This window comes from Atractosteus spatula, chromosome 24 (genome assembly GCF_055471065.1).
Source record: "Atractosteus spatula isolate fAtrSpa1 chromosome 24, fAtrSpa1.hap1, whole genome shotgun sequence".
NCBI classification, from domain to species: Eukaryota; Metazoa; Chordata; class Actinopteri; order Semionotiformes; family Lepisosteidae; genus Atractosteus; species Atractosteus spatula.
This window is the reverse complement of record NC_142729.1, coordinates 6,850,288-6,863,436: the sequence shown is the minus strand read 5'-3', so window position 1 is coordinate 6,863,436 and position 13,149 is coordinate 6,850,288. Positions and strand designations below refer to the sequence as shown.

Here is a 13,149-nt window from a genome sequence, read left to right as displayed (position 1 = left end):
AATAAAAAAAACTCATGTTATTTATTGTTACAATTTTGAATTGTACCAGTAAATTCACAGATCACTATCAAGTTTATGCTATTTTTATGTGTATCATAAAATAAGTGATAACCAATAATTCAGCTGGGACAATTAACCACAGTGATTGGCTTATTTGCTCACCACACACAGATAAATATGGCAAGACCAAGAGAAGCCAGTATTTGCACGCTGTATTCGTCACGAACAACTAGCACGTAAGTATATTCATATGGAAAAGAACTACATATTTCCAAAGATAATTTGTAGATCTGGAAACCTCGCAATACATTTCTAAGCTACTTTAACATATATAAACAAATGTTTTCTTATTAGTGTAGGATCATTATTAAATAATTTTTATAATATTTTGCCATACAATAGTATCAGTATATACTGATGTGAAAATATTCTTAAGGTACTTACAGTACAGTACATTAAGTGAATACTTTGCATCTTTGTTACATTTTTAAGGAATCCATGAGAAGTTTTTTTCTAAATTTTGGCAGCTGCACTATCAATAGATTTCCCCATAAAAATAAAAAATAAAATTTAATAGAACTGTAGTTTAAATTATATTGATATATAATTAAATATTATGTTGTGAGGCAATTTATTTATTAATGCAATTTAGAGAGGTAGAATGTATTTTGCTAAAAACATACTGGTGAAAGTCTCCTGTATCACGATGCAGTTCTTTTTTCCTCTATAATTTTCTTTGTTTTGTTTCTATGCAGGTATATTATGAAATCTTCAGCTAATATTTCAACAGATAAAGAATAGTTTTTTTAGTAGCAATACATTCAAGACAATATTAACAATGCTTGAAAAAAATACACAAACTAATCTCTATATCACATATTACTACAAGTAATATTTTGGATAAGGCATTTAAGATTATGTATTTCCACATATTGAGATAAAAGTTATATCTATATTAATTATATTTGTATCGTTTAAAAATCTTTTAGTTTAAAACTATAAGTATGAAAAGAAATCTACCACTGCATGTTCTTAGAAAATAAAGACATATGTAGGATAATGATTGAATATTGTAGCTTAATTTATGAATAACCATGTTACACTTCATTGACTGACTATTGCAATCTCTGTTGTTCGAGTGTTCACCTTGTCATTAGTGAAAGAGTTGACAGGACACAGGTGATGAGGTGATTTCACTATTTGAATATGAAACCTGTTTGAAAAAAAAACACAGAAACCAATATGCAATACTTCTCACGAAAGCTATGCCTCCATGAAATGGTAGAATTGGAGGCTGGGCTAACTAACTGCTATAACAGATTGCCATTTTTTTATAAAACTGTAACTCAATGCATTGTTGCTAGGTGATAAATTTGTTTGGAAATATATTTGCAAAGAATATATAATGTGAGCTTCTTGCTGTTTCACAGCTACTGCGCTGGAGTTCAGCCTTGGGGAACCTGTATGTTTTGCTTCTCAACTGTCTGCCTCTCTTGTGTCTGAATGTTGTGTTTTGGATATACCATTTAGTCCTATTAAAGCCTCTTATGAATTGTCTTCAAGACATATTTGAGTCTGAGTGCACTATTTCTGTGACCAATATAATCCTTGTTGAGGATATTTTGCTCATGTATGTCTGCAAGAAAGAGAGATTTAAGAGATCAAATTTTAAATACCTACTGTGTTCTACTAGTTGAGATGAAAGCACATGTGATATGAATGTAATGAAATGTACTTTGTACACTGTATAATAATAGCAAAATGTAGTTTTAGTTTTATGTAGTTTTCAAAGAACTCAACATGATTTACATTTGGGGAGCATATAACAATGGTAAAAAGCAGAAGGAAACTAAATATACATAAAGTACAAGCTCTGTTGAGTTTCCGATGGGTTTGGTGACTTCCGCTGAAATATCTTTCGGCCATTGTGTGCAGCCAGATACTGCAGAAGCAGATCTCATATTAAAAGATGGTCTTTATTTTAAATTATGTAGTAATTTAAATTAATGTAAGGCTGCATGAAGTGCATTACCTGTGAACAGGAGAAACTCACAATCCACTCTAAATTCCAACGGGAGCTATTACAAATTATGCAGGACAAGCGTTGAATTGAGACAGTTACTAGAGGATCTTCAGAATTCTTCAGAAATCTTCAGGGCATACTGTATAGAAGCTTATTTTGTGTCCTTGAAGATACTGGAGTAAGTTTACATGTCGTCTAAATGTATAGCATTAAGGACATATTTCAACATCAGTTATACAGAGCAAGCATCTGAACTGAGCAGTGTTATAGAAGCAATAAAACATAAGAAAGTTTGTAAATAAGAGTAAGGCATTCAGCCAATTGAAATAATTTGGTTTTCAGTAGCAATTGATATGAGCATCTTAACTAGCTGTTGAAAGACACAATACGATTGGTTATGATTGTATGGCTAGATAGCTTGTTCCAAACTCCCTGCATTTGTCAGCAAGAAATGCCATCTCCCAATTGTTTGCCGAGATTTGAATTTTATATTGAATGTCATATAATTCTGCAAACTTAATAAGCTTACTAACTATACCAGAATCTCGATCTTTGAAATATTGTGTGGTACTCCTGTGGTACTTGACTTTTGATGCTTGAATAGCATCTAGTTTCCCTGAGTTCAATTGGAAAGATACCATTAAACCCATTAATTTTATGTGCTTCTAGAAAATTAAACACTCTTGCCACTTTATGCTAATGCTGTTTAATACATAACTGTTATGCAAATTGAAAGAACATACATGTATTTATACAGTGTAGGAACAAGTAATAGGTTTATTCCATGCTGAAAAAAAGAAGAAAGAAAACACAACGTTTCGGCCGTAGAGCCTTCTTCGTGGAGCTTTTTTTCAGCATGGAATAAACCTATTACCTGTTCCTTTGCAGCCTACACATGCTGACGCAGCTACCCACCTGAACTACTACAGTTTATAAAGTGTATACAGTTAATGCATTTCTAAAATCACAAAATGGTAGTAGATTTAGTATATGTACCATGCATACAAAATGTTTATTTAAAATGCAAACCACAATAACTTAAAAATGTTTGTATCTCTTTTTCAGAATGCTTGTCTTTTTGGTCTTTGGTATTCTCTTTAGCACTGCTGTCTCAGGAAATCAAAGTAAGTATCTGTGACACATGGGCTCTTAAAGACTGTGTTGTGCCAGCATACAGGATATTCTAAGTCTGGTCTTTACCTCATACTTACAGCCTGCTTCTGAAAATGTGTTATTCATGAACAAAAATGTAAGCTCACCATTGGCTGCTTTTGAAAATAAGTGAAGGACATAGTATTTTATACTGGCATAAGATGTCTTTACATTTTGGTCACCATACTGAAAAAAAAAGATCTTACTGTTCTAAAGGTGGTGCCAAAATCCATGCATTTCATGAGAGTTCCCAAAGCCAGATTGATCAACTTTTCGAAATGTTTGATCCAGATTTTCATAGTGCTGTAGTGTTTCCAGGATCCTGGAAATAATTACAGCTCTGGGTGCCCATTTCTGTAGCTCATGAAAGTATGACTGTTACTTAACATTTTCAGGTTAATGAATGGGTCTGTATATTGACGGTGTGTCTTTGTGTTCACATTCATGTTTCTTCTGTGATATTTGACTAAATACTACAAAATAAAGATGGGGCCTAACCTGGGCCTTTGTGGAACATTCCCACATGCAAAGAACTGAAAACAGTGTAACAATATTCTGTCAACATTATTATCGTATCTGCAGCTCATTAAAAACTCTACTGTATGTCTTTCTTGCTTCCCGGGTAGAAAGAGTGCAAAAACTCATGTTTTTGTATCCTTCTTGAAAATGATAATGGTTTCCATAGTAATGAACTGAATTTGTTTTGGATTGCAGGAAGTGTGAATGTTAGGCTGATCAATGGAACTGATCACTGCATGGGAAGGGTTGAGGTGTTAAACAACAACCAGTGGGGAACTGTGTGTGATGATGGCTGGACTTTCACTAATGCTGAAGTCGTCTGCAATGAGCTGGACTGTGGGGCTGCCATAGCTGCCCCTATGTCTGCATTCTTCGGCCAAGGCACTGGCACAATCTGGCTAGATGACGTAGCCTGTACTGGAAATGAGATGTCCCTACTACAGTGTCCATCAAGAGGATTTGGAACTCATAACTGTGGCCATCATGAGGATGCAGGAGTTATTTGTGCAGGTAGAAACCTCTTTTTTATTAACCTAAAGGGGAGTGGGAGTATATCAAAGGTTTGGACAACAAAAAGAGCCAGGAGACATTGGAAACTCAATTTGGAATTTGGAATTCGGAATTCTCAACTAATTCCAGAAACTGCCTAATCAAGTTACCATCTGCCTATAAGTCAATGTGGTAGAAAGTGAAGGCTTCATTTTCTAAATTCATACTGTACAATTTGTGCAGCATTCACACAGGTCTGTACCCATTCCTACTTTCTATTGAAGGGGAAGTTTTGGTTTATTTTGCTAAACTGGATGGCAACTCTATTTTATTTTCCATGACCTAAGAACTGGTGTGGTGAACATAATGCTTAGCGGTAATGAATACTGCTTATTAGTATAACTAATTCACTCTTAGTTAATCAGACCATGATGAACCGTGTTTCTCTGTCACTGAACAACAGGAACCGGGCGTGTCAGGCTGGTCAATGGGATGGACGTCTGCTCTGGGAGAGTGGAGGTCCTGCGCAGCTACCAGTGGGGCACAGTGTGTGATGATGGTTGGGATACAGCTGATGCTCAGGTGGTCTGCAGGGAGCTGGGCTGTGGGGCTCCTCTGTCTACACCAGGCTCTGCATATTTCAGACAAGGCACTGGTCCAATCTGGATGGATGATGTAAGATGTAGCGGAAGTGAACCATCTCTCATTGCGTGTCAGTCTAATGGACTTGGAGTCCACAATTGCAACCATGGCGAAGATGCAGGAATCATCTGTTCAGGTACAAATCCTGTAATATACATAGAAATAGTTTCATCATCAAGATTTAATCTTCTGCTACATACAATACAATGCAGTAAGGCAAGTCTCAATCACAAACGATATGCTGTGTTGGATAAGAGCTAGTGAAATTCCCATTTTAGGATTATATATCACCAGAGAAACAGTGCCACCTAAATCGCTTTATTGCCTGTCTCTTCTTGAGTCTTGTATCACAATCTTAGCTAATTCACATAAGGTTCTTAATTTCAAAGGGTGACAGGAAGCAAAAACAGACAGATATTGTAAACATAAATAAAACATGGCCTGTGAACCAGCAGTTTATACTAGGCACAATAAAAGACACCTCTGTATGCTGCATTATTGAGAGCATTCTACTTATACATTCACGTAACAATGTGAGGCTGAAGGCCTATGGGCCTATCCTCACCTCAAAGACCATATACAAACATCACACCAAAGAATTCACCATCTACCAATTCATCAAGGATGCAGAAGAAAACAAAAGACATGTTAGCATACACATTTGTAAATACTTGTGATACGAATAGAACTTTCACCAGGGGATTGTGTGTATGGTTGTTGGAGGATGTAGTGACAAAATGGCAGCCAAAATGACCGAACAATGTACTACAGGAAATGGAGAAATGTGTGGAGAGGATGAATGGAAAAAACTGTCATTAATGGTGCAGGGCCTAGAACTACTGTATGTAAGGAAGTATGTTTGAGGAAATTCAGGTGTCATTCCAACTTCCTGATAGGAAAAGGATTGATCACTGATGCCTGATTTGTCAAAAAATGTTGTTTGCTGTAAATCTGCTGTTTTTGAATCTTCCCACTCACAGGAAAGGACATTCATTTTAGGGGCAAGGCAATTGTTAAACTACTTACAAATTTGTTCTGGGTATAAAGGGCAGAGGTGGGTGGCTGCAATTATAGAGGAACTCTATACGAGGCATAAAAAATGCATCTTTAGGGTCTTGTTTGTAAGAGTTTCAACAACTTTTACGGGTTGAATCCTGAAGCTTAGATGTTCCCACTGTGAGAAAGGGCTGTGGATTGGAATTCTGTTGCAGGAGAGCTCAAACGCCAAAGTAATGCCAAGATCAGGTGCCTTGCATCATCCAGGGTATCCAGTGCTTCAATACTCCAGTGGAGGCAGACTGCGCTGCATGTTCTATGGGAGCTGCAGGAAAAGTACAAAAAGAAAACTAATAGCAGTGTTGCAGGGTCCTCTTGGGGAAACTTTCCTGTGCTGCTAGAGCAATGGGGAGCTGCTGCAAGAGAAATCCTGACACCACCACATAAAACTAAAAGGTGTTTTATTCTGTACACTGGACTCTGCAGCTCCAAGTCCAACACTGAAAGCCACAACTGAGCCAAAAGTCCCAAGTTAACAGCAGTTCTGCCTCCTTGCAGCTCCTCCACAGAATTGCCTTTCTAGATATGGGGTCATCCTTTTATTGCTGAGTCCCCCTCCTTTGTGATACTATTGACTCTTAAAGGCCTAGTACAATAATACTTGAAATAAATTCAGCTTACAAATTCCACACTTCTTTTCCATTTTCTACTATTGCAATCAATAATATACACCTGTCCTTTTGTCCTATGGGGGTGGAAAATAGGACCTATTCACTCTGGTGTGAACAGGATGGGGAAAACGGATAACCTGCTAACCACTAGAGAGCACTGTAATGTCAGGTGCTCTGGACACAGGTGGCCACCCAGCTACTGCTCCTTCAACAGACACCCTCACAGTTGTGGTTTTGTGTTGTGATACTTTTACTAATGCAAGACACATTTATTGTTGTACATCTGTGTATACAAAGTTCCTTTGATTAGGTTGTTCTACCAAATTCTTTCATCTGCTTGTAGTATACTATTTAACTTATAGTTATATTTTTTATGTAATTGTTAGCTTGTGCAAACTTCTTGCAAGTTTAATTATTGTTTTCAAAGCATCTAAATATTTCCCATTGCCATTTTCAGTAATATATTGTTTCCTCATATAGTATATGAAACTTTTATATTGTTCTGAAGATATATTGTATTTTCTTTCCAGTTCAGTCCTACTCTAATGCCTTGGGTATTACGGGACATATTTCTTTTTCTTCTTCTGGGCCTCATGAATATGGACATGTAACCTCCCTGAGGGTCTGGAGCAACATCAATTTTATAACTGGGTAAGTCAGGCTGAAGTGAGTAATGTCACTCCTGGATTCACAGGATTGCCTATCCTTCCAGTGAATGGCAATGGGCAGTTCTGATTTGATGCTGGTTATGGTGTCAATTCATAGCATCCATTCAGATCTTTGCCATTAAAGCAAAATGCTGTATAACAGTGAAAAGTAAAAAAAAAAGTAGAAGTGGGGTTCTGGGTAATAGACCGCTGGATGAAAGAAGACTATATTAACATGCAAGTCTGCTAGGTGTGCACACTCACCAGCTAGTGAGGCAGCTCTCCTCAGTGAACAAAGCAAAGAGACTTGCGCAAAGCCCTGACATGCTCACAACAGAGGAAGGAAATGGGAAATGCTGGCTTAGTTCTCATATCTCATCCAAGGGTACCAGATACCTAACACTACACAAACAAACAATGGACTAGGCTAGGCCAAAGCGAGCTGTGGAATAAACCAAAAACGACACACGTACTTTGAATCATTCATAGTCTATTTCACTCCCAGCATCAATATGTGTTGATGCATACAAAACCAGTGCAGTATCCTCAGCTCTCCCGAGGCATGAGCCAATGTTCCCATAAGCACTTAGAATACTGTTATGCAGTGGATATGTGAAACCCCTGGAAATGAAACAGGAGCTTCTATGGTTTTCATTAAAAGGGGACCCCAAACACAGGGGGAGACAATAATACATCATTTACCTGCATGTAGAAGCAGCTGGACACCTGAATGATGGTTTGCGCTCTATTTCAAGAAACTGAAAAATTGCAAGGGCTGGACATTTAGGACTGTAATATCATACTATAGGTCCTACAATAGCACATTTATATACATAGAAATGTCTGTGGGGACTTTTTTTCTTTTCACACACACTAGCGTGGCTGCAGATCTTTACAATATTTATGTTTTATTGCAGCATATTGGATAGGTCTTTTTTCTTTGTTTTTATTGTAATGTGATTTTGTTTGTAATACAAAATGTTATTTGTAAAATGAAATATTCCTTACATCCTCCATCATTGTGAAGACTGAGCTACTTCTAATTGTTTTTTCAGAATTCAAATAAAATATGGAAAACGATGGAGTCCAGTGTATGGCTACCCAAATGGGCAGGTGCAGGAGTTGCAGCTATACCAGAAGGAGGCTATTATCCAAGTTTCTGGAAGACTTGACTCTCATATAAACCAGTTAATCTTTTCCACCAACAGTGGGCGTTCCTTCATTGTGGGCTCTTCCACTGGCTCGGTTTTCAATTTCTACCCTGTTTATCATGGGGCTGAGCTCAGATACATCACTGGAAGTTGTAATGTTGATGGAATTACTTCCTTTGGTGTCCAGTGGGATAGGGTAGTTTATGGAGCTCCAATCAACACAAGATTAAATGTCAATCTTTCCTCTGATCTAAAGGCAAAAAATGAAACAAATGTGAACATGATCAAGGAGACTCACAGTGGTCCATGAATGATGTGTTATATTCTCATTTCAGATCTCGTATATAAGTTTAAGCATTCAGCTCTGTATAACCTCTAATTGTCCAAAATAATTTCTAAGCTTATTAGACGGATCACTATTATTGTTAAAGTTATACAATGTTAACTGTCATAAATAACATCCCTGCAATATTTTAGATTAAATCACTTAAAATTAAAAACACCTCATTGTGTATGTTTATTGGCTGCTCTGATTTCTGTTGTCTTGAATGAAAGGTGATGTATTGCAAGTGCTCACGGTTTGAGGATAACCTCTGCATAACATACCTCCACCAAGAAATCATTACATGTTGGTTGTAAGAGTAAAAATGGTGTTTATCCTTGACATTTGCGTTGACTTCTTTAATGGATAGTGGAACAAAGGAATGTTTGTATCTGTTTGACCTACATTTGAGAACCCTAAAACTTTTGCCAGAAGGAAGAAGTTGATATTCAGAGTTGAGGATGTGGGAAGGATCTGATATAATTTTTCCTGCCTGTTTGCTGAGGGATTTTTCAAAGACTGTCTGCAGGGAGGGATGCTGTTTCACTCCCATGACGTTCAAAGCTGTCTGGAAGAGGCGGGTTATTTGCGATTTTAAATGAACTGATAGCTGACCAAACCACACTGTAATACCATATCTGATAATGCTCTCGATTACAGCATGGTAATAGAGTAGTATTACTTCCTGTCAAATGTCGTGGAATCTTTTCAAAGAAGAGCCAGGAAAGGTGTTCTCATTCACTCAGTAAGGCATTTATTCATATTGCGCAATAGGGATAGACAGTAACCACTAGTCTGTGCAGCAAATGGAAGCAGATTTCCAAAATTAAACAGGGAAAGGTCCCTTATTTTATACACTTAGCTGATGCAGCACCTCAACTTGTTTACTTCATTATGGTTGGTTAGTAATACAAAGACAGGCAAGACAGTAATTTTCCAGTCCTTATAGGTCTTAGCCTTGAAGGACAGAGAAGACAGCTACGTGCAGTTTTGCATCGCCTTTTGCTGGGGCAGAGATAAACATTATTAAAACATCCCGTGCCCTTGACTCGCTGGGTACAATCACACTTTGTTCACAGAATCCAGCAGCTTTTACAACACAGCTCTGCCCGTAAACAACATTTTTAGGATAAAACACTTTTCTTCAGTAACTTTCCATTACACAAACCTCAAACACTCTTTGCAGGAAATATAAGCGCTACTGAACTTTATGCTGTACAGTATATGCAGTACCAGTATCTTTACGTGTATGAATAAACAGAAGGGTTAATGCTATTGTCATCCACTTCTTTCCAAAGTGATTTAGGTTCTTGAATATTTATCTTCTCTGGGAATGCATTCTTTCTCTGCTCCAATGAATGAACATCTCTGAAAATGGGAGGTCTATGACCAATTTTCATTCTCACAATCATGCAACATATTCTTGTTTGTGTGCTTACCTATTTGTTTTTAATCTCCTCATGTTATACAGTATGTCTCTTTTCTGTATCAGTTTTGTCTGTATGGTCCTGATACAGGTTTTACAGCCACATGTTAATACAAGCATTACACAATGAAGACAGTTGTAATCCCTTCATTTCAGTTTCAGTTTCGAAACTCTACTTTCAAAAGGACAGTTTGCAATTAAGGTAAAACGTAATGTGTGCCTTTCACCTTGCGAGGGGAAAAAAACATTACATGGACAGACCATACTCGATAGGATTTACACACACATACTTGTCCAGAAGTTGCTTCTTAAAGAAAGTTAAAAACACAGTCAGTACTTATTAAACTTATTATTCTTTTCAAGCCATATATAATGACTCTGCAAGATTTTCAGGGGCACACATGAGATAAAGCAAAATCATTCAAAAACTAAAATCTAGACAAGGTTTTCATGTTTGTTAAACAAGAAGTGAAACACCAGGTTAAATATTTTCATTTATTAAACTTACATGCATGAAATAAGTGTCTGTGTGAAGCACCAGTATAAGTGCATTCTCCATCTTGAGAATAGGACCCAAACCCAGGCACAGCCACTGTTTTAACAGAGCCTGTCTCGCAGGGGTGCATCAACATCATATTAAGAATAGCCTGCACACGTAATGCTTTCAGAGAAGTTAATTGAACAAATAATTTATTTGATTATTTTCATCTAATGAGGGATAGTACTTATCTAAAAAATGTGGAGATTGTTAGAATATTTTGTTTATGCCTTTGTAATGGAATTATTTTTATATTGTAAAGTCAACTATTCCAGAGGGAGTGGCTGAAGTAGTTCTAAGATCCTTCACCAGAAGATTAAATTCAGTTGAGCTTTGATCATGATTAGACCAGACTGAATGTGTATATCTGTTTTTTAGAAGAGAATAGGAAAGATTATGTACTGTAGTAGTTTTTTGTATGAAAATATGTTTTGGTAAATTGAATCTACTTTGTCTGGTGTGGTGAATGTTTAACATGGCTTGGTAAGAACTCTTTTTGAAACACTCTCTAATAATTCTCTTTGCACTTGTATGCTACAGTGTCATCCTTTTTTTCCCCCGTGCAGTTTATCTACGCTGCAATGTGGATGTGGGACACCTCTTACATTAACTCTTACTGTCAAGGTCAACAGCCATTTCTTCCTGCTGAAGTGGAAAGTTCAGGTTACAGGCATCCATCTTTAAAACACTTTCCTAATCAAGCCTTTGGTCTTCACAGTAAACAAATGGGCCTTCTGTTTTGCGTGTTCTTGCTATTTGAAATGTCAGTCTTTTGTTGGTCTTCTGAGTGCAGTCCAATGATAAATGAATTATAGGTTTTGCAAAATATTGTATGTTTGTTTGTGTACTTTACACTAGTCCTAGGGATATGGTAAAATATCAAATGTTATTGTACAGTATGTCTATTTTTAATGCCCATTTTTTTCTTTATTTGCACTCAAAAACTCATCTTTAATTTCTAATTGTCTGTTTAATCACAGATCCTAAAATGATTACGTTAAGATTGATGAGAACAGAAAAGAACCATCAGTGATGCCTGGGAAATAGTACTGTAATTGAACTACAGATTAGAAACAAATCTCCAGACCCTAGAGGCAGGCCCTGCCTTTGACAGAAACAATGGTAGATGTTAGAGAAAAAATCTGGCTATAGATGACTAGGGATTAATTACATCAAACCAACAACACATTTCTTCCTCCTGAGAGTGTATCTGTTGAGTATACCTGTTGGGTTCCAAATAATTAAAAGCATTTGAAAAAACCCGAATAATATTTACTTACACTATTAAGCGCTTCTCTGGACACTCCACTCAAAGCGCTTTACAGGTAATGGGGACTCCCCTCCACCACCACCAATGGGCAGATCCACCTGGATGATGAGACAGCAGCCAAAGTGCACCAGTACAATCACCACACATCAGCTATTAGTGGGGAGGAGAACGGAGTGATGAAGACTATTCATAGATGGGGATTACTGGGAGACCATGATTGGTAAGGGCCAATGAGAAATTTGGCCAGGATGCTGGGGTAACACCCCTACTCTTTTTGAGAAATGCCCTGGATTTTTAATGACCACAGAGAGTCCGGACCTCAGTTTTATGTCTTATCCAAAGGACGGCACCTTTTTACAGTATAGTGTCTCCATCACTTAGGACCCACACAGACCGCAGGGTGAGTGCCCCCTGCTGGTCCCACTAACACCTCTTCCAGCAGCAACCTTAGCTTTCCCAGGAGTCTCCCATTCAGGTACTGACCAGGCTCACACCTGTTGTGCATCAGTGAGTTGCAAAATGTTCCTGGGCCCCGTGGTCACCCATCCCACCCACATAAAAAAAAAATTGTATTCTGTTGATTTTTTGCAATTATTATTCTGTTTAAACAAGATGGTATTGTGTTATTATGAAACTGCTGCTAACACAGCCACCAACAGGAATCTCTTCATAAATGCATTAATTACTCTCTTGGCTATGGCAACAAATTCTATGGCACAGTGCCATCCTGGAATCGTTTTTGGTTTTGTTTTGCATTCCTAGATTTCATTACATTATTACTGTTAAGTCATCATAATATATTACTGTTAAGTCATAATAGTATATTGTTCAATCTTTAAAGATTAGGCAACAATCTATCTACATCTTTCCGCATGTTCACATCGGAGGTTTTGGGAGATGACAGGGGACTAAGGATGGGTTTCTTTGTCACCTGCTCCTGGCAGATATCTCCCCTGGTTGATCCAGAGGGCTCCTGGGTTTCCAATTCCCTTCATACCTGGGCTCTTCTGTTGGAGTGAGGAATGTGGGAGACCAAGCTGACAGCACATACCTGGCCTGGTCTCGGAGGAGACTCCCCATTAGGGCATGTGACTAGAATCGCCTGTTCCTGGGCCCTCTGACTGGATCACCAAGTGGGGGGTTTCCTTCCTCACCTATATTCGGTTAGAAACTTCCTCTCAGAAAGGTCTTCAGGGAGACCAAGTGGCTCTTTCTCTGGTCAGAACTTTGGCCTTTGAGCTTGTCGACCTGCATCCCTGGCTCCTCAGGAGAGCTTCCCCCTGAGACCCGTACAGTCCCGTTT

The 13,149-nt window shown here is 37.8% G+C and overlaps 1 protein-coding gene across 1 annotated transcript; it reads left to right on the top strand.

The window, feature by feature from the left end:
* The first annotated feature begins 217 nt into the window (after nucleotides 1–217).
* On the top strand, nucleotides 218–9,215 carry LOC148815834 (scavenger receptor cysteine-rich domain-containing protein DMBT1-like). The gene is made up of 6 exons (XM_088904800.1): nucleotides 218–236; nucleotides 3,089–3,147; nucleotides 3,890–4,204; nucleotides 4,647–4,961; nucleotides 7,023–7,143; nucleotides 8,195–9,215. The coding sequence occupies exons 2-6, from the start codon at nucleotides 3,090–3,092 to the stop codon at nucleotides 8,598–8,600; spliced, it is 1,215 nt and encodes a 404-aa protein (XP_088760926.1). The 5' UTR covers nucleotides 218–236; nucleotide 3,089; the 3' UTR covers nucleotides 8,601–9,215.
* The last annotated feature ends 3,934 nt before the right edge of the window (nucleotides 9,216–13,149 follow it).

Coding starts and splice junctions, on each gene's coding strand:
- LOC148815834 (XM_088904800.1), top strand. CDS start 3,090: ATGCTTGTCTTTTTGGTCTTTGGTATTCTCTTTAGCACTGCTGTCTCA. Junction 4,205..4,646: donor TGCAGGAGTTATTTGTGCAG/GTAGAAACCTCT, acceptor ACTGAACAACAG/GAACCGGGCGTGTCAGGCTG. Junction 4,962..7,022: donor TGCAGGAATCATCTGTTCAG/GTACAAATCCTG, acceptor TTTTCTTTCCAG/TTCAGTCCTACTCTAATGCC.